The sequence below is a fragment of the Ostrea edulis genome, chromosome 10 (assembly GCF_947568905.1).
Source record: "Ostrea edulis chromosome 10, xbOstEdul1.1, whole genome shotgun sequence".
NCBI classification, from domain to species: domain Eukaryota; kingdom Metazoa; phylum Mollusca; class Bivalvia; order Ostreida; family Ostreidae; genus Ostrea; species Ostrea edulis.
Genome location: NC_079173.1, coordinates 48,152,118 through 48,173,979, shown reverse-complemented (window position 1 = coordinate 48,173,979; position 21,862 = coordinate 48,152,118). Strand labels below are relative to the sequence as shown.

The following is a 21,862-nucleotide window of genomic DNA, read 5'->3' as shown; positions in this document are numbered from 1 at the left end:
GTATTTGATGTTTAAACAACACTTATTCGGTAAGTTTAGGTATATATCTTATATTTAGAATTTAGTTCTGGTTTATATGTATCGTCCCTTCCTAACCCGGAACGAAACTAACTTTAACCACAACATGTCAAATTATGTCTCCATAACTCGTGTTATGTTTACTGTTTATGTAGTGTTTAAAATTATTCATCCATTTTGTGTTTTATTATATGAGTTAAATTTCCGACATACTGAACCGAGCTAACCAAATGTAGCTTCAACTACACTACAAAAAGTACGGTTAACCGTCTCAGCATTATATCTTCTCAAAATCTCAGAAAACTGTAGATTATCATCAATTTAAGTTTAAGTGATATACAGCAAAGAGTTCCGATAGTTTTTTGAGAAAAGAAATCTATAACTTTTCGAGAACAAGACTTATGGAATTTTGTTTACAAAATCAATTCTTTTATCTTCATGTAGAGATACCTCAGATAGATTTAAGTTTTCCCAAATTGAAGTTCGGCGATGACGTGAAACTGAAGGCGAGCACTGATGTTGATGCATCTCTTTTCATCTGGCTAAAGAAAAACCATCCTACAAACAGATTCGAAATTTTAAGACAAACTACAAAGTCAATATTTCGTCAATTGAGAAAGGATTCATTTCACATAAAAAGGTTTTCAAAGGATGATGAGGGGCATTACCAACTTATAGTTGCAACCAAACAGACAGTTGGGAGGAGGACATTTGAGCTACAATCAGGTAAACGAAATCATCCAATTCGGATGTATCTGTAATGTATAAACGAACTTGAACGTCTTATTCCAAATCAACTGAAATTTATGTCAGAAATAACTATTGGACTTAGGTTAAAAGTAAAGAAAAAACACCATCCCTGTGGATCCTCTCAAAACACGCAGTGAAATCGTTCAAACTCATTGTAAGGTTAATGTATATTTTAAGACATTTATAATGTTGGGATATCATAGAAGGGGCTCGGTAAAGAATTAATTTTACCTAAAATATTTACCAAAAGTATATTCACAGACCAATTATATTTGTCGCTTCTAAAAGTATATTACATCCAACTCCATGCTTCATACTTGTGAAAAGCAAAGATAAAAAACAGTGATCAATCTCATAACACCTATAATGAATACAAAATAAAGAGTTGGGCAAACATGGACCACTGGAGATACCGGAGGTGGAATCAGGTGTCTAAGAGAAGTACACATCCCCTGACGACCGGTCACACCCGCCGTGAACCCTATATAATGAGAAAGGAGATATCCGTCGTGAAAATTAATATGCCAAGAACTTCCTAACAATCAGTATGAAACACTTCAGAAAGCTTTTGACCCAGTGATAGGTTGTATTGGCAACCATATCATTATAACGATCATATGATTTGCAATATGATGACCTTAAACGCGACATTGGCGTGTTTTTCAGTATCCTGCCTCGATTTCAAATGTGATCGTACCCAGAATAAGCTCTTGTGTATCAAATCAGTTGAAAGATATATTTTATAAATCTTGTATATCTTATTGAACATAGACTAATGAGTACACCAATGTTTAGCGTTTATGGCTTTTAGCAGTCGGGGTTCTTTAACGTACCGACGCCTGTCACGACACACGACTTCACTATATAGGGTCATATCCGAAAGATCCGTGATTCTTACTTTTGAAGGCCGAGGATTTGGTAATCAATCATTATTATATATGTTTCTTTTCTTATTCACTTCTTAATGATTTTATTTCTTATTATTCATCAATTATTTCTTAATTTTTAATATACAGCAATTATAAAATAGCATCGGGAAGATTTCTTCGTAACCTTAAATTATGATTTGCCGTGTTATTAAAATTTGTCACTTAAATTATGTTAAAAAATCATCGTAACTTCACGACACCCTATGTGCCGTATGAGCTTAATACTTTTTCCGTAAGTTATTGTCAACTAAATAAAAATGGCTGTCCTCATTCTGTTCGATGATCCGGAACATCTTGAGAGAAAATAGAAATAAACCTCGGCGTCCTCATTAAAATGTTAGCGACAGGGGTGAAGTTTTAACGCTGTGAGATATTTTTTAAAGTTTCAAACACACGTAATCTGCGACGTCATATTGTATGCAAGGTGAAGATAACGAACAGTGATCAATCTCATAACTCCTACCAGCAATACAAAATAGATAGTTGGGCAAACACGGATCCCTGGACACACCAGAGGTTGGATCAGGTGCATAGAAGGAGTAAGCATCCCCTGTTGACCGGTCAAACCCGCCGTGAGCCCTATATCCTGATCATGTAAACGGAGTTATCCGCAGTCGAAATCAGTGTGCCAAGAACGGCCTAACAATCGGTATGAAACACGTCAGACAGCATTTGACCCAATGCGAGGTTGTACTGATGAAGTAGATCGTTATAACGACCATAAAATTTGCGAAATACTGACTTCAATCGAGACTGTACCATCAACTTGTTTGTCAGTAGCTTACCTCGATTTAAAAACTGACTATGCGTTGACATCATAATGCAAATGATGAAGTGGTGAATCTAATATAGAAGAAACAGGGCTGGGTTTTACTAAACTTCTTATCTTACACAAATATGTCTGACTTAAAAATTTGATAAGTTTTAAGTCAAGATATTATGCTTTTGTTTTACTAACGTTTTCTTAAGTTCCCATCGTAAACTTTCTATCTGTAGTTGCACAAGCGCATTTGTCACTTTCACTTTCAATATTTCATAGTACAAGTATATTCAATATGAACGTTCAGCAGCTGATGAGGTCCTCATCAGTGAAATAATATTCTGAGTTCTACTAAACTTCTCATCTTAAGCAAAAAATTATGACTTAAGAATTTCGTAAGTCTTAACTTAAGATGCGATGCTTCTGATTTACTATCGTGTTCTTAAGTTTGCATTGTAGAGTTAATTTAAGTAAGTTACGCCAAGCGCATTTGATGCTTTCGCTTTCAATATTTCATAGTACATATATATTTAACACTGACGTTCAGCAGTTGATGAGATCCTCATTGGAGAGTAAACAATTTTAAAGCAAATAAAAAAATAATTAAGAGAATTTAAGAATATTTTTGTACAAAAATGTATTTGTTTTTGATGATTGCATACGAAATCTCAATCGTTTTCATATTATTTTTGAGCCTTTTTTCTTCAGCAGAGAATTGTAGAAATTTAGTACCCCAAGTGAGCGGTTGCTACTTAAATTTATAGAAGGAGTTTGTAGTCTCTGTTGCACATGAAAGTTTGTTCAATATCAGTCCTGTCACTTCATAATTTGCAACATGATGTCAAAACATAGAACATGACGTCACATGTCATCATTTTTTTTCTGTGGAGAACTCGATTTCCCATGTCAAAATATCAAGCTCCAGTCAGTTCAGTATATTCCGTTACGCTACAACTCCAATATCATTATTCGTAGGGGAAAGTAATCCCGGAGAGTTGACACTATACGGAGTTTGTCAATATATGGCTGTGGTGTTCTAATAAGTATACTTGGAGGTGGAACTTTGGGGAAATTCCACAGTGAACTGATTATGTGTTTTTGGAAACTTATAGCCCAGCATTCACTGAGTTCAATATCTGTCACAGTGTGAAAACATCGCTTCTGTCGCTAAAATTTCAACGAGGACGCAGAGGTTTGTTTTCATTTTGTCTCACACAGCATGAGGACAGCCATTTTTATTTTATAGTTGACAATAACTTACGAAAAAAAATATTAGCTTAAGATAGACCATAGGCTGTCGTTGAGTTACGATGATTTTTCAACATAACCTAAGTTAAGAAATTTAATAAGACGGATATTTATCATAACTTAAGGTTACGATGAAATCTAGAGCTTACGAGGTTTAGTAAAACTCAGCCCAGAGCAGTTTTGTTTGAATGTAATAAACAAATCTTGCATAAAAACTGTGTTTAGAATTGTCGAACCACCAATCCAATTAGATGAACAAGTTGTGCAACTTAGCCGGTGACATTCTGTAAAAACAAAATGTTGAAAAATGCTATTAAAAAACAACAATAATGTACCTACCAACTGAAAAGAACGGTGACTCTAAATCTACTGATGATTCATGGATTGAATGTTGTTGTTTTTTTTGTTTTTTTTGTTGCGCAATAATTGATTCACGCCGTTCAACTTCATCGCTTTAAACTCGCAACCTATAACGAATGGAAAGTGTGATGCCGAGATATTTCTGTCGCAGTCACTATTTTTACAACAAAACACACGAGACGAGATCTTCCGAATACCATTAACTACACAAACAGTTAAGAGAATACTGATAATATTTTAAAAACGTGGGTGTATTGTGTACCAACGGCCAGGTGAGTTTAGGCCTATAGCATGGAAGATATGGGGAATTCACTTTGTCCTGGGTGTCAGAAAATACGGAGGAAGGGGGATAGTCATCGATATTTAAAACAAAATTCAATGTCTGAAAAATGATTGGGATCACAATACTGGTATCCTCCACTATATCCCTATATCCCTGTCATGATGCCATTCAAGTACATCGCCAAGAAACGTTTAGAGTCTCATTTTCATTCAATCAATCAATGCTTTATTTTCATAATAGAAGAGGTTGGAAACCACCCAATACTGTATGTACAAGATGTACAGGAATATTTTTATATTACTATGTATCGAGTGTACAAAACTAGGCTGAAGCTAGCAGCCACTAACCACCAGTCAATAAAGCCATAGAAGCTAGCAACCAATAAGAAAGTTCACAGAATACTAAAAAGAAACAAATAATAAATCTAAATGGATAGTTTTTCGAACAATTCATCAATAAATTTTTAATTAACGAGTTTCATACTTGAAGGCAATTAAGCTAACCTGAAAGTTTCTGACGTTCCATCACATAGGAAGATAATGAATGTTGATAACAAATTAATATTTGAAGAATCCACAAAAGGAGTGTGTAGACAAAGAACTGAACCCCTAGTACTATCATTTTTCACCCTCATTTTAGGACTGTATGGGTACCATCTTGGGCCACCAAACGGCGGGACCACTATTCAGACCTCTCTAATAGTTGACTAAAGGGTGTAGGAATAAAACAAAACTGGTAAAAGACGATTCGGGTGTAGGGATATGTTGGTGCTGACTAGAACCCCTGATACAAACAACGAAGTCAAACATAAAACCTTTAAAAAGGGGTCAAAGAGGCCTGTAAAGGCAATTAAGCTCACCTGAAAGTTCCTAATTTTACATAATGTAGGGTCATAATGAAGGCTTATATCAACTTAATCTTTGAAGAGTCCGCTAAAAGAGTATAAAGACAAACAAGGGGACCTATAAGGCTATAAGTTTTCACCCTCGAATTGGTCTACCGCGAATTCGTCTACCTAGGTGTATTTCTGCCTGTGTGAATCGCGTGTTTCCCAGTACAAGAGTATTTGGGAACTGGCTGTATGGGATACAGGGACTACCTCCTAGGTGGAACGTTCATTTACTGACGTATGTGATCATGGTTTACCTAACTGAAACTTAACGTTGGCTATTCACCCCCCCCCCCTCTTCTCCCCTACAAACAGGGGTACCAGACTGTGCCTGAAAATGAGCAGAGGGCCCCTGCTACTGATAGGGGGACGGTCATGGCAACGATGTTGCCTGATAAAAACCAACCATAGGGGATACCAAGGAGGGGGCGTATTGGGCACCCCCCCGACATAGGGTCAAGGAAATGGAATGAGTAGGTTTTGTGAAGCTGCACTGTATGGTAAAGGGCCAGAGGGCCTTGCGAGGAGATCAGGACAATTGAGAAACTATGGGAGGTGGTTAGTTCCGGGAGTAACTCCAGATTCCGACTAAAGGGCAACTAGGGAATACGATTTGGGTGTAGGGATATGTTTGTGCTGACTAGAACCCCTGATACAAACCCTGACCCAACTGACCCGGGGCCTGTTCATCACGTTATCGGTGAGGGAGTTGGGCTGATCTTCCCGACATTTGAGTGAGGGGATGCAGTGGCAGGGATTAAATATTCTGGGAGATTCCAAGAACTTGATATGTAACCCTCAAATATATAATAGTAGTAGGCCTCACTGCGACATCGGGCATAACTGAGTCCCTCCCCATGGTGGACGAGTAGTCGTCAACCAACCAATCTAAATCCCTAAAAATCTTCTGGTATCATAGCTGGCACTTTTCTTAGGTCAAACGAAACTAATAAAGTTCTCTTGGGATCCGTACCAACAATATGGAGATCCTCATCTAAAGTCTGACCTGTCAATCTCACGAGAACTGAACTGGGGACTAGTAAACCTCACCCCAAATATTCGTACCCATTAACCTTCGAAATCCTCCCTCAAACAAGAAGCAAGGACGAAGTGAAATAATCACCACCATGAATGTTTCCTGAGAAAACAACTCTAACTCAGGACCTATTACAGAGAACACCTAATCCATAGATAAATCCTTCACAGTTGTACACAAACTAATCCAAAGCTACTAAATTGTGATTGAAAAATGTCTAAATAATGGATTATATCTACCTAAACACAAATTACTAAACCATTCAAATAGCAAAACCATTAACTACATTGAAAGACCCTGACAAAATAGCGGTACACCAGGTCACTGCTGTGAAACAACAAATTTGCAATCACCATGGCCTGGAGTTGGGCGCCGATAACGTACACAACGGTCAATGATTAAAGACGTCTGAAAATGGACCAAGACATACCTAAGTCGTTAAAACAGGTAGTGACAGTTCCATCGCCAAACGTTCGGCAGCAGGTGTGAATGTCATGGGTCATCGGATATGACCTTAAAAACGCATGTCCCGTGTCACTGTTGGTGTGGTACGCTAAAGAACCCTGTCTGTTCGATGGCCGTAAGTGCCGAGCAAAGGCCTAAATGTGCGCCCTTCACCGGTCTTGTTGACGTCTCCATATGAGTGAAAAATTCTCGAGAAAAACGTTAAGTAAGATTCAATCAATTAAGCAATCACTCGAAGCTCAATGGTAAACTGGATATAGAAGTCTGCTCAATATCTTGAGAACCCTTTCCGAGACAGATGTCAAACTTGGTACACTGGTACATCGTAAGGAATAGATGACCTCTATTGTTTTAGGTCACGTGGTCAAAGGTCAAGAGTTAAACTGGACATAGGAATATACTGTCTGTTCAATATATTTACAACTACATTGTTAACAAACTTGGTACACCGATACATCGTAAGAAGTAGATAATTCCTATTGATTTTGGGGTCACATAGTTAAAGTCAAGGGTCAAACTGGATATGGGAATATACTCTCCGCTAAATATCTTGAAAACCCTTCGCTTGACAGACATCAAACTTGGTAAAATGGCACACCGTAAGTAATAGATGACCTCAACTGTTTTTATGCCTTATGATCAAAGGTCAAAGTCAAACTGGACATGGACAGATACTGTCCGCTCAATATCTTAAGAAATATTTGCTTGACAGACATCAAACCTGGCACACTTGTACATATTAAGGTGTAGATCAATTTTATAGATGTTGAGGTCACATGTTCAAACTGGCCATGAGTATATTGTCTCCCCAATATCTGTAGGACCCTTTGCTTTACAGACATTAACTTGGTACACTGCTCAATCATAACCCTAACCCTGAAGAGATTACCCTTATTGTTTTAGGTCTTATGGTTAAAGGTGAAGGCTCAAACTGGACATAGAAATATACTGTCCGCTCGATGACTTGAAAACCCTTTGCTTGACAGTCATCAAACTTGATACAATGGTACATCATAAGTAGTAAAATACTTTCATTGATTTCGTGGTATTGTGTTCAAAGATGAAGGGTCAAACTGGACATAGGAATATGCTGTTCGCTCAATATCTTGAGACTCTTTGCTGGACAGCCATAAATTGGCACACTGGTACATCATAAGAAGTAGATGACTCCTATCGATTTTGGTGTCACATGATCAAAAATCAAAGGTCAAATTGGACATGGAAAGATACTGTTCGCTCAATATCTTGATAACCCTTTGCTTCACAGACATCACACTTCGTAAGACATAGACGACCCCTGTTGCTTTTGAGGTCAAATGGTCAAGAGACAAGGGTCAAATGGAACGTAGGAATATAATGTCCTCTCAAGATATTGAGAATATTTTTGCTTTATAGGCATCCAACTTGATATGCTGATATATTGTAAGTAGATGATCCCTATTGATTTGGAGGTCACATGGTCAAAGGTCAAAGGTCAATGGTCAATCTACTCTTACACCCTAAAAAGTTACCCCATCCCAAATCATCACCGACGACGATTTCGGACGACATTTCACCACAAATCGTCTCCCCGGTTTTTTAAATTAGCCTCGGAAAGCGTTTCACCCGCCAAGGCAAGGATTTTTTGAAAATATATCAATACATAAGACACCCGGTGAGGAAGTCAGATTCTGCATGTTAAATAAGTGGCGGCCGCCTAAATGTTAAAAGAATAAAATTTTATAGTCTATATATTAATCCTATAGCCTATATATTAATTCTATAACCTATATATTAATTCTATAACCTATACATTTATCATATAGCCTATATATTAATTATATAGCCTATATATTATTTGTATAGCCTATATATTAATTATATAGCCTACATATTAATCATATAGTGTATATATTAATTCTATAGCCTATATATTAATTCTATAGCCTATATCTTAATGCTATAACCTATACATTTATCATATAGCCTATATACTAATCATATAGCCTAGATATTAAATAGATAGCCTATATATTAATTCTATACTCTATCGGTTTTGTGTCCAAATTTTATAGCCTTTAAATTATTTATTTAGCCTATATATAAATGTTATCGCCTTTAAATTATAGCCTATATATTAATTCTATAGCCTATATATCAATTCTACAGCCTATATATTAATGTCATAACCGATACATTGATTTTATAGCCTATATATTAATTTTATAGCCTATATATTAATTCTATAGCCTATCGGATTTTGTGTCCATACGTGATGTGACTGTCCGAGAATTTTTGAATTTCGATAAAATATTGAGTAGTTTTTCAAATCACTTACTGACGAAGAAATATTGTTAATGGTCGCGACTTAAAGTGGAAAAGCAGAAAAGCTATATGACAATAACGAAGACAAAGCCCCGTCTGTTCCTACCCATTTAGAACGCAGCCAGGGAATTGAATGTCGTTTACGATAGAATCGACAAATGAATCTAAAATGGACTTTCTACTGCAAATGACTGATAAAATAGCTGACAATTGCCATGTTTAAAAAGACATTGAATTTGATGACAATCAAATGGGAGATAGAATATACATGTATGTTTTTATCAATTATAAAAGCATTAATTCAAGTATGTTTGCAGTAGCTAAAATATCGTTGATTACTAGTAACGACTGTACTTATATTCCATTGTCTATTTTCTAAAAACAAAAAAAACAAAAACCCAAAAAAGCGGGGGATGCATTCCCTGTGAAAGTGATGGAAATCTTTTTTACTCAAAATCTCTCAATGGAATAGCAATATAAATTAATGAATAATAAAAACATTAATGATGTACAAAAACAAGAGAAACCCTAGTAAGACTATGTTAGATAATCGATTTTGATCAAACGAAATATATATAGAAGAATAATGGCATTGTAAAACTAATTGTTTAATCACCAAAATTACATAATTCATGTACCTGCTTTCCGAAACTCTCGGAAGTGTTTATATATAGAACGAAAAACCTAGAATTTTTGTTTTACGCAAATGACCGTATTTAAAGCGGGATTTTATTTCAACCAGATTTTAAATGCAGTGTACAACACGCCAGTCTATAAAACTCATTACATCCAACATAAAAAGATTGGACTACGTTAGCTTCATTGCATGAGTTATCTTTTCCTGTGCGTGATTGACGATAATGCAGACAGATTGAATTATTGTCGTTTATAAAACTCATTAGATTAAATATAAAAGGGTTGTACTACGTTGGACTTGTATTAAAGCCATTTGGATAGGAAGATACGATATGTTTCTTGGAACTAAGGTGATTTTGGGCTTCGTTTACAACTGGTGTTGTATAGTAGCCTTTCCCCATAGCCATCTCCCCCCCCCGGAAAAATGGCTGTATCGTAGTTCCCCCCTCCCGGAAAATGGCTATATAGTAGATCTTCCCCCACGAAAATATGGCTATATAGTAGGATTTTCCCCTTTTATAATCAGATGACACCTACGGAAAACGGAAAACCCACTATATAGTAAATTTCCCCCTTCTTTTCATTCCGGTTACATTTACGGCGGAGCATTCCCATACATATTCTTTCCATTCTGAAATTAATCCTTTTCTGGCTATTCAATTCTTTTATATCCTTTATATTCCTTACGATAAATTAAAGACTAGACTTTTTGACATCATAGACAGTTGCTTCTTCAACAAAAACGGAAAACGGAAATATTCATATCTAGTGATCAATCATTCAAAAACTTACTTTGTTAAATTCCACTCTGATTCCACGCACAAATACTCTGAAGTTGAAATCAAAAATATGCTACAGTTCCTCATTGACAATATCTTCGTGGTCTTTGGTGATCAGGTCTTCCAACAGTCTGTTGGAATTCCTATGGGCACGAATTGTGCTCCTTTGTTAGCTGATCTGTTTTTATATTCATATGAAGCAGAATTTATTCAAAAACTTCTACGTGAGAAGAAAAAATCTCTCGCTGTGACCTTCAATTCGACTTTTAGATATATCGATGACGTTTTGTCTATTAACAATGATAGCTTTCATTCATATGTCGATTTGATATATCCCTGTGAGCTCGAAATAAAGGACACCACAGAGTCGTCCACTTCTGCTTCATACTTGGATATTTTATTGAAAGTAGACATTAACGGCAAACTAACAACTCAACTGTATGACAAACGGGATGATTTCAGCTTCTCCATCGTCAACTTCCCACATTTATGTAGCAATATTCCATTATCACCTGCATATGGTGTTTATATATCTCAACTGATTCGATATGCAAGAGCTTGTTCTGGGTATAGTCAGTTTTTAAATCGAGGTAAGCTACTGACAAACAAGTTGATGGTACAAGGATTTCAACAGTCTCGATTGAAGTCAGCATTTCGCAAATTATATGGTCGTTATAACGATCTAGTTCGTCAATACAACCTCGCATTGGGTCAAATGCTGTCTGACGTGTTTCATACCGATTGTTAAGCCGTTCTTGGCACACTGATTTTGACTGCGGATAACTCCGTTTACCTGATCAGGATATGGGGCTCACGGCGGGTGTGACCGGTCAACAGGGGATGCTTACTCCTCCTAGGCACCTGATCCCACCTCTGGTGTGTCCAGGGGTCCGTGTTTGCCCAACTATCTAATTTGTATTGCTTGTGGGAGTTATGAGATTGATCACTGTTCGTTATCTTCACCTTGCATATCCTTAATGGATAGTTAATTTCCGAATTCCCTTGATTGGGATTTTTGGAAATATATATTAATTGAACAAACATCGTTTCATTCAGTCGAATGTTGCATGTATATAAAATGATCATATACATATTTAGAATGTAAAATCAGAATAGTTCGTGCATTTAAAAGATCACCTATTTGGGCAACTCAGAATTTGTTGATTAAACGGATAAGTATTCATCGTTCGAGGAATCAAAATTGTATCTCTCCTTTTGATTAACACAAAAACTTTCCATACAGATATTCCACAACTCTGTTGATTGCCAACCCCTGATTCAAAATTGCCGCTACTAAGGAATCAACTCGCTGTCTCTCTAGACATGGTTCTTAACACCTCATTAGGGGGAAGTGGGTTTTTTCAATTGAATTATATGTTTTTGAGAGGAAACTTTCCCCTCAACTGTTCTCAGGTCATTGATGGATTAGTAGATGTGAACATGTTCTTGATATAATCGTAACTATTCCAGGCGGTGCAGGTCAGTCCCAGATGTACTGTCAGTGCTTTGATTTATACACATTTGTTTACAAAATTTCTTCATAGATGAATTTATATTGAATCTGACAGATGGACAACGTAATCATATTTTATTCCTATACGAAGAAAATTCTGGAAAAGTTTTGATTTTTAGTTTGCATTCTTAAAACGTTTTTAGCTAGCTAAACTGAACTTTTCTGATCACCTCTTCTCCGTTGTCTGTAACCTTTCTGTATTTTCGACTTCTTCTCCAGAACCACTGGACTAATTTCAACCAAACTTGGCACAACCCGACCTTGGGCAATGAGGATTCAAGGTTATTTAAATGAAGGGACACAATAACAGCGAAATAGTAAAATGCATTGACAACTTTTCAAAAATCTTCTCCAAAACCACTAAGCCAAATCGTTCTTATGTTAAATCTCTTTAAATGAAGGATCATAGAGCTTTTATAAGCTTATAAAATAATCAAATGATGAATTGGTTTTTTTTTATTACCTTTTTTACCTTTGATTTTTTTTCTGAATCAAAGTACTAGTATGCAATGTGAAGATAACGAACAGCGATCAATCTCATAACTCCTATAAGGAATACAAAATAGATAGTTGGGCAAATACGAACCCCATGACACACCAGAGGTGGGATCAGGTGCCTAGGAGGAGTAAGCATCCCCTGTTGACCGGTCACACCCGCCGTGAGCCCTATCTCCTGATCAGGTAAACGGAGTTATCTGCAGTCAAAATCAGTGTGCCAAGAACGGCTTAACAATCCGTATGAAACACGTCAGACAGCATTTGACCCAATGATAGGTTGTATTGACGAACTTAATTTTGACTTCGGATAACTCCGTTTACCTGAACAGGGTATATAGAGCTCACAGCGGGTGTGACCAGTCGACGGGGGATGCTTACTCCTCCTAGTCACCTGATCTCTCTTCTGATGGGTCCGGTGTCCGTGTTTACCCAACTATCTATTCTGTATTTGTAATGAAGTTATTTTGGATTTTGTGTAGGCAATAGAGAAAATGAAAAATCGTAGGATATATAAAAAGAAAATTTATTTAGCAATAAGATAAAAAATAGATGTTTGAAAAACACAAGGAAATCACACTTTCACACACACACACACACACTCCCTCACCGAGAAAGAAAATATAAATTGGTATAATAAACCTGGCAATATTGACAATGAATATAACGTATAACTGTCAAGACAATTCAATAGTCAATACAACGAATATGTCAGTCCAGGCTGAAAATCTAACTTGTAATAAATGTATTACAAAATGGTTCAAATAGTAGCAAATTCCGCTAACTACAGAAAAAGTTAAACAGTAGTAATTTACGTTTTGTAAAATACAAAATTTCTCAAATTCCTTTTTGATAAAATGTTAATTTACTGAAACTCAATATGAAAGTTTGGCTACTCAGCACAATTCAATTTAACGCCACGTCACACTTGGCACCACCAGGCCTCCATACAGAGCAAACAGCCCCCTCCGCTTCCAGTCCCGGACTCACAGGTCTCTCACTGAATAACGATACTGGGTTATGCCGACTTTAAACTAATGTGAACACTAGGCCCACAAAATAATTGCCGAATCCACCACGTGGAACACCCATGTGCAGCGCGGTCTCATGTGTTCTGATCCCCACTTCGAGCACCTTCTGGACGCTGAGAGTACTGTCTGATATGGCCAAGATAGCTTCTTAAAACCCCTCTGCACTGAAATAGCAATTACTTAACCTAAAACCTATACACAAAGCGACTTGGTTAACAACAAAATTTAAAACACAATACACGAGAAAATTAACCCGAAACCTCGCAAATATTTACACAAAATAGCTTACCGGCTGGAGAAAACCAATGACCACACAGTAAAATGTTTGTCTCTCTGGCTACCCATTACCCAGACTAACTTCGACAAGAAAAGACCCCTGCTGGGCAGTATGAAAACGTAGCCGCATGCTTGACAAACAGCCGCTACTCTGACTGACCAAAATCGCATGTCTAGTTGTTTGGATGTTATATGAAAACTAGATAAATAAAAAGAAGAAATATGAGGTGATCAAGATGCTGCCTACCCGAGTAATACTTTTGGGGAAAGAATTTGCTGGAGGGGGGTCTGAAATTCCGTCTATTAATCTGCCAAAATATATTGAGATATTGAACACTGAATGCTTTTGTAAAGATGTTATATAAGGCAGTCTACCAAATATTTCAATTGTAGAGGCTTTGCTGGATTATACAAATAAGAGCCTTTCAGACAGGTCCATGCATGTCCTCAGGTGACCGTCAAGGCCTGTTGGTCTCTTGTTAATTCAAGATATGGATACAATTACCATAAGACTGTAGAACATAATTGAACATAAATATTTATTCTGATACATTGTAGCTTACTTTTTGTTTACCACAAAACGCTTTTAATCAATGTATCAGAATAAATCTTTATGTTCAATGATGTTCTGCAGTCCTAATTGTAACTTTCTCAGTAATACCGTAGAGTATATCTCTAAAATGTATCCCTATGAAAGTTCATGTATCTACATTCAGTGTTTTCGTTAGGAACCGGCCGCCGGCCGAATTGACCACCTCAGACGACTAAGTTGCCGGTTCAAATCGTGTTTGAAAAAAAAATATTGCATCTTTTTTTTTAACTTGAAGTTAATTATTATTCTCATCGAAATAACCAGTACTTATTAGTTAGAATATACTGCGTTTATTAGTTAAATATAGACGGTGCATATCACTTCCTCGTTGTTGAAAGCGTTACGTATCGCGGATTTTCATTGGTTGCGAATATCGTGTATAATCTATGAAGGATTTTCATTGGCTATAAATTCCGAGTCGATGTTGCGTTTTGAATGAACGGGAATCTTCCCAAATGTACCACGCTGACCCACAACACTGATAAAAAACAAAAAAGATGAACGTGAAGAACTGGTGATGAAAAGAACAGTTAAAGACTATTTTCAAATCCAAAGCAAGCAAACGAAGCGATCTAAAGGTTAAAAATAAAATTAATTCCCACTTATTTTGCATGGTTATTCGTTCAATTAAGTTTACTGTTTACCTGTAGCATTATTGATTGCAGATTTTTTGAAGACTGTCATGTGTTTCTAAATATGCCGCCAGAATACAGGATTTTGCGTTCCTGATATTCAAAATTTTCTGGGACTTAATTGATCATGATTCATTTTTATTTGAAAACAAACTTTTTGTTATAGATATGAATTTGAATGCTGACGACTGAATGTCATATTTTATGCACTTTGCTGAAATACCTGAAAAAAAGATATATAACTTCACATATTTTAAACAATAAATTTACCCTCAGAATGCGCCAGAAGGCAGGATTTTGCTTCCTGATTTTCAAAATTTTCAGGGGGGTAAACCCTCCAGACCCCCCACCCCCAAATTTTTTGGGCCTCCTCAAATCCTTTATAGGCCTATTCAATGAAAAGGAAGTGAAAACCCTGCTACATTCAAACTATCGGCAACATACACTTTTCGATACTCAGATCTATGTAATATCAATATTTCTGACTGCCTTTTCATAATTTGTTTTCTAAAATCAAAACCAAAAACTTGAAGGGTAATCTTACTGTTGGGGAAGATCTACTATATAGCCATTTCCCGGGGTGGGGGAAAGCTACTATGGGGGAAAGGCTGTTATACAACACCGGTATCCTATTTTCGTGTAGTATCATGTTAGATGCAAGGTGAAGATAACGAACGGTGATCAATCTCATAACTCCTATAAGCAATACAAAATAGATAGTTGGGAAAACACGGACCCCTGGACACACCAGAGGTGGGATCAGGTGTCTAGGAGGAGTAAGCATCCCCTTATATACTCAAAATTTGATAAGGATCACTATGTCATATGTGAGTAATTTACCACTAACATAACAAAAGACATAAATTTGAATCAGAAACGTGTTTACTCGGGTTATGAATGAAAATTCATGAACGGCATGAACTTTTATCAATACGGAATGCTTGAAATCTAATAACAACACCAAAAGGCATTTCATTACAAACCAGAGAACGAATTACACAGTTTTGAGGGATAGTCCATCATTACACTTAGTCGATGAAGTGTCAATACCGAATATGGCCTCCCCTTGCATCAATGACGGCTTGACAATGTCGAGTCATGCTGTCATAAGCACCCGGATGTTTCCAATGGGAAGGTTGTTCCACTCTTCCACGAGGGCGTTTCCGAGCTCTGCCAAAGTCGTAGGTTGTACTCTACGGTGTTAAAGGACAACCTGCAGCATATTCCATACATGCTCAATCGGGTTCAAATCCGGCGAGCGCGCTGGCCAGTCCATACGGACAATTGTCTCCTGCTGAAGGTACTGCTCCACCACCCTGGCGCGATGAGGACGGGCGTTATCATCCATCAGGATGAACTCAGGGCTAACAGCACCAGCGTAGGGTCTGACGTAAACATGGAGGATCTCATCTCGGTACCGCACCCCCGTCATTGTTCCTCTCTCCAGGACATGAAGATATGTTCTTCCATCCCTGCTGATTCCACCTCAGACCATGATGGAACCACCACCATATCGGTCATGTTCACTGATGTTGGCATCATGGAAACGTTCACGTTGTTGTCGCCACACTCGGTGCCTCCTGTCTGTAAAGTCCAAACAATACCTGGACTCATCGGTGAACAGAACTTGAACCCAATCGTTCTGTGTCCAAGTTACATGATCTTCAGCCCAGTCCAATTGCTCCCGCCGGTGTCGAACAATCAGAGGGACTTGAACACATGCCCTTCTCGAGTTGAGACCTGCATTTTGAAGCCGATTCCGTATCGTCTGAGTGGACACATTCACCCCCGAGGCGTTCAGGAGGTCGTTACGTAGGCTGGCTGCTGTTCAGAAGGGATGGTGTCGTGCCTGAAGAGCCACAACATGGTCTTGGCGTTGGGTTGTCGACCTCTGACGACCTCCCCCCCCCCCCATGTCGGTGTGCTGCTGTACCAAAAGTTTGCTGCCGGTTCCAGGCCCTGTTTACAAAGCTCTGGCTGTCGTTTAGTGCATTTGCAACGTCACGTTGTGAAAGCCAGCGTCAGCATTCCAATACATCTGCCCAGTTGTTCTGTCGTCAAGCGACGTCTTACACGTTGAGGGGGCATTGTGTTGATAAACGTAGTGTAAACACTCAAGTGAGTTTGAAATTTTAGAAAGAATCAGACATCGATGCCTGAGTGAAAATCGTGCAATGGTAGCAAAAGCATAAACTGTAATGAGAAACGCATTTCCCATGGCATGAAATGCACGTGCAAGTTTGTTGAAGACGTTTTTTTTTATTTCACTTACACACAATATTGCCAGTTATGCAGTTATCAATTATTTAAACAGAAAAATATCTATGATCCTTGTCAAATTTTGAGTAGTATATATAGATTGAGAACGAAATGGATAAGAAGCCCTTGTGCTTCAATCTTGTGAGAAGATCAGACGTTTCTCAACTGAAAAAAATATTTAAATCATCTGAAAGTTTTTGTAAATGTCATCAGTGTTTGCATTTTCCATACCCGAGTTCATGGGTGTATTCCGAATCACACTGCCAGTTCCGAATCACGAAGAAGTTTGATTCGAACATTGACTGATCCAATCTGACATTAAATCGGTCTCATACTTTAAACCAGTAAATCAGACACTAATTTAAATTAAATTTTACATTTTTAAACAGTATTCAAAGCTTCACATTTAGACATAGCCAAATTGCGGTATTCAAAATGCTCTCAATTAACACTCATAATTATGTCTGGGGCTGTTCATGATATAACATTATATCTACACGGAATAACAATTTCTCTAGACACAATGAGTGGTTTGTTGACAGTCTAAAATCAATGCACTGAAAGTAGTACACATATTATGAATGACTGGAAAATTAACAAAATCAATAATTGGAAACCCGATATCACCTCATAAACTGGGCATGCTTACTTCTAGGTACCTTATCCCACCTCTGGTGTGTCTAGGGGTCCGTGTTTGCCCAACTATCTATTTTGTATTGCTTGAAGGATTTATGAGATTGATCATTGTTCGTTATCTTCACCTGTCATTCAATCAATTTTCAATTGCTCATGAAATATTCATATTTATAGTTTATATACTCAATATCATAATGATATTATGCAAGACAATTGTACTACATATCTTATATCCACAAGACACCAGTACTCCCTGAAACGCCATCCTACTCGGTGAACACACCGTGATACAGAGGGGGGCTGTAACTTCAAAGGCACCGACTTTTTAAAAGGAATTTTGGTCCGCGGGGGCCCAAGTCTTTGACATATAATGTACTATAATCGATGGTATAACATTTTCTAAAATGGTTTCTATGCAAGATTTGTGTATTCCATGGAATTAAAAACACCCCGGAGTTACACATTTCATCAAAAATGCATCTGAAATATCAGAGTAATTAAACATTTGAAAATACAAAGAGGACCTGTGTAAAAATGATCTGAGAGTTGGTTTGAAATACGTGACACAACTTGTATTGGTAAATTAAATCGTTGGTTTTTATTCCCTATAGGAATTATGAGATTGATCACTGTTCGTTATCTTCCCCTTTTCATCGTTATAACGACTAACGGATTTGCAAAATGCTGACTTTAAACGAGAAAAATTGCGAAAATGAGAAAACTTTGGAAAAATGGTTCGTAGTTATCTGAATTTTAAAGAATTATTCGAGTGCAATTTATGTTTGTATCAAGGGCAGGTAATCCTGTCTGCGTGTGGAATTTTTAATAAAATTCTGTGAAATATCGCTGTTATCCTTTGATTGTATTTTTTAATGAATTCATTAGGAACGAATGGCTACACTCCACTTCATGAAGCTTGTCAAGTTGGTGATGATACCGCTGTACAACAACTACTGCAAAATGGCGCCGACATCAATGTATATGACAATGAAGGATTCAATCCTCTTCACATAGCCTGTAAAGAAGGACATCACAGCACGGTACAAATTTTACTGAACAATGGCGCCAATATAAATTTATATAGAAATACAGGAGCCAGTCCTTTATATATAGCTTGTGGAAAAGGACATGACAGCACTGTACATCTTTTACTGAACAATGGCGCAGATATCAATTTATGTCAGAATGATGGAATCAGTCCTCTATATATAGCTTGTCAAAATGGACATGACATCACGGTACAACTTTTACTGAACAACGGCGCTGATATCAATTTATGTATGAATGAGGGATTCAGTCCTCTTCACATAGCCTGTAATAAAGGACACGACAGCACGGTACAACTTTTCCTGAACCATGGCACCGATATCAATTTATGTATGAATGAGGGATTCAGTCCTCTATATATAGCTTGTTATAAAGGACATGACAGCACGGTACAACTTTTACTGAACAATGGCGCCGACATCAATTTATGTCGGAATGAGGGAGACAGTCCTCTATATATAGCTTGTGAAAAAGGACATGACAGCACGGTACAACTTTTACTGAACAATGGCGCTGATATCAATTTATGTAAAAAAAATGGAGTCACTCCTCTATATATAGCTTGTTATAAAGGACATGACAGCACAATACAACTCTTACTAAACAATGGCGCCAATATCAATTTATGTAAAAAGAATGGAGTCAGTCCTCTATATATAGCTTGTCAAAATGGACATGACAACACGGTACAACTGTTACTGAACAATGGTGCCGATATAAATTTATGTACCAATAATGGAGCCAGTCCTCTATATATAGCTTGTCAAAATGGACATGACAACACGGTACAACTGTTACTGAACAATGGTGCCGATATAAATTTATGTACCAATAATGGAGCCAGTCCTCTATATATAGCTTGTGAAAAAGGACATGACAGCACGGTACAACTTTTACTGAACAATGGCGCTGATATCAATTTATGTCAGAATGATGGAGTCAGTCCTCTATATATAGCTTGTCAAAATGGACATAACAGCATGGTACAGCATTTACTAAACAATGGCGCTGACATCAATTTATGTAGAAATGATGGAACCAGTCCTCTTGGCATTGCGCGTCAAAATAAGCATTACGATGTAGTAAAAGTGTTGCTTAGAAGATTGCGGTGATATCTAACTTCATAGATGATTGTTCAAGGATTTTTTTTACTCAATTAACGCGTTCATTCACAAAAAGGACAGGTGCCTTAATGAACGAGTAAGGAATACATAATCTTTATACAACTCAAGAATACGACAGATACTGATATAATGAACGAATCGGGAACTTATGGAAAAGAGAGATATAAACACAAGCTTCTGAATTGTTAAAGAAAATGAGATAATTCATAATGTTGGTATATAGCGTGCAGTACATATATGCTTCTTGTTATACACCTGCCCTCAGACGGGGTTTACCATATTCTGGCGTTGTCCGTGCGTCCGAACGTGTGTCGTCCGAGGTCATGTTTTTCGGACTTTTTTTCCGTTACGTATATATGTACAGCATTGACATTTAGTCATAATTTCGCGTTGAAGAAGCGTAAAAGTGAGTTTGCATTTCAAATAGATCGGTGAACCGTAACCACTTGAGGGTCAACAGTAGTAAAACAGGTTCCCACACTTCCTTCGTTATGGGTACAGGTATTGCCCTGACATTCTGTTACAATCTCGCTCTCAGAGAAATACGTGATTAATTCACATGACAGCTGAATTGGTGCACCATGAACTTCCTTAATGCTTTTCTATTTATATATCTATACCCAATCAGGGTGCAAATTGTGCTTAAAGGTTGAATATCACTGTCCTACGAACATATAACGTACCGTTTGGGGTATACTTGATACAATATAATCTAAATGCGTAATATATCATAGATTTACATGTAATTTGAATGTTGAATATAGCTCAAATGCATTCGTGATTTATATATATATATATATATATATATATATATATATATATATATATATATATATATATATATGATACAATCTCCACATAATCAATGTATTTGATATAGACAATGTGATGTGAAAGTACCATACAATCTAGATGTACACCGTTTTCGAAATTGACGATGTAGATAAAATGAAATCTATTTCCTTAATAAAATTGTATGTGCAATGAAATCTATATTTATGTCATCATTCAATCAACACATCTGGTCAGTAGTATCATTTCACCAGTCATCAGTGTTATCATTCATGATAAAAAGTTACACTGGGATTAAAAGAACACTTAATAATGCTACTCTGCCTTGGTTGGTTGGTTGGTTCTATATGCATGTTGCTTTACGAATTTTTCACTTATATGGAGACGTTATCATTGCCAATGAAGGGCTGTAAAATTTAGGCCTATACTCAGTGTTTGCGGCTTTTAAGCAGGGGAACCTTTATCGTGCCACACCTGCTGTTACACAGGATATCGGATTATTCGGTCTGCCGCATTAAATCGTGTTTTATAACTCTTACGACAAACAAAGTTTACCGAGGAACTAATCTAAACCAAATCTCTACGGGATTCATAAATCTTGTCAACAGGAAATGTCTACTACTCCTAGACACCCGAATCTACCTCTGGTGTTTCCAAAGTCAGTGTTTGCCTTTTTTATTTTTATACTCTTTAGAGGATTCACAATATTGATCACTGTTAATTATTTTCACTGTCCATTGTTCTATCGCAATAAACGTCCCTTTTGTAATTTAAGGTCTTCTTGAATTACTTATACATAAATGCGAATTGTTGTCTTTAAGAGTAAATCTTTTTATCATCTATATGACATTGATTGATTCCAGGAATACTTTTATTTTGAATAAAGAATTATAAGCATTCTATTAGCTCATGTCCTGAATGTCAAAATGTGTAACTAGCCGTTCTCTGATGAAGAAAAGGTAAAGATGGGAAGCAGTAATGAATCTCATGAAAATGTGAATTTTTTCA

At 37.0% G+C, this 21,862-nt stretch overlaps 1 protein-coding gene across 3 annotated transcripts in view; it reads left to right on the top strand.

Moving 5' to 3' along the window:
- Window positions 1-20,860, top strand: part of LOC125666226 (uncharacterized) — a 73,260-nt gene extending 52,400 nt beyond the window's left edge. For all 3 annotated transcript variants that reach the window (XM_048899335.2, XM_056151601.1, XM_056151600.1), the window contains 2 exons: window positions 463-744; window positions 18,777-20,860. In XM_048899335.2, coding sequence (XP_048755292.2) covers window positions 463-744; window positions 18,777-20,050 — 1,556 coding nt within the window. In that variant the 3' untranslated portion in view covers window positions 20,051-20,860. The remainder of the gene's footprint in view (window positions 1-462; window positions 745-18,776) is intronic.
- Window positions 20,861-21,862: the final 1,002 nt, after the last annotated feature.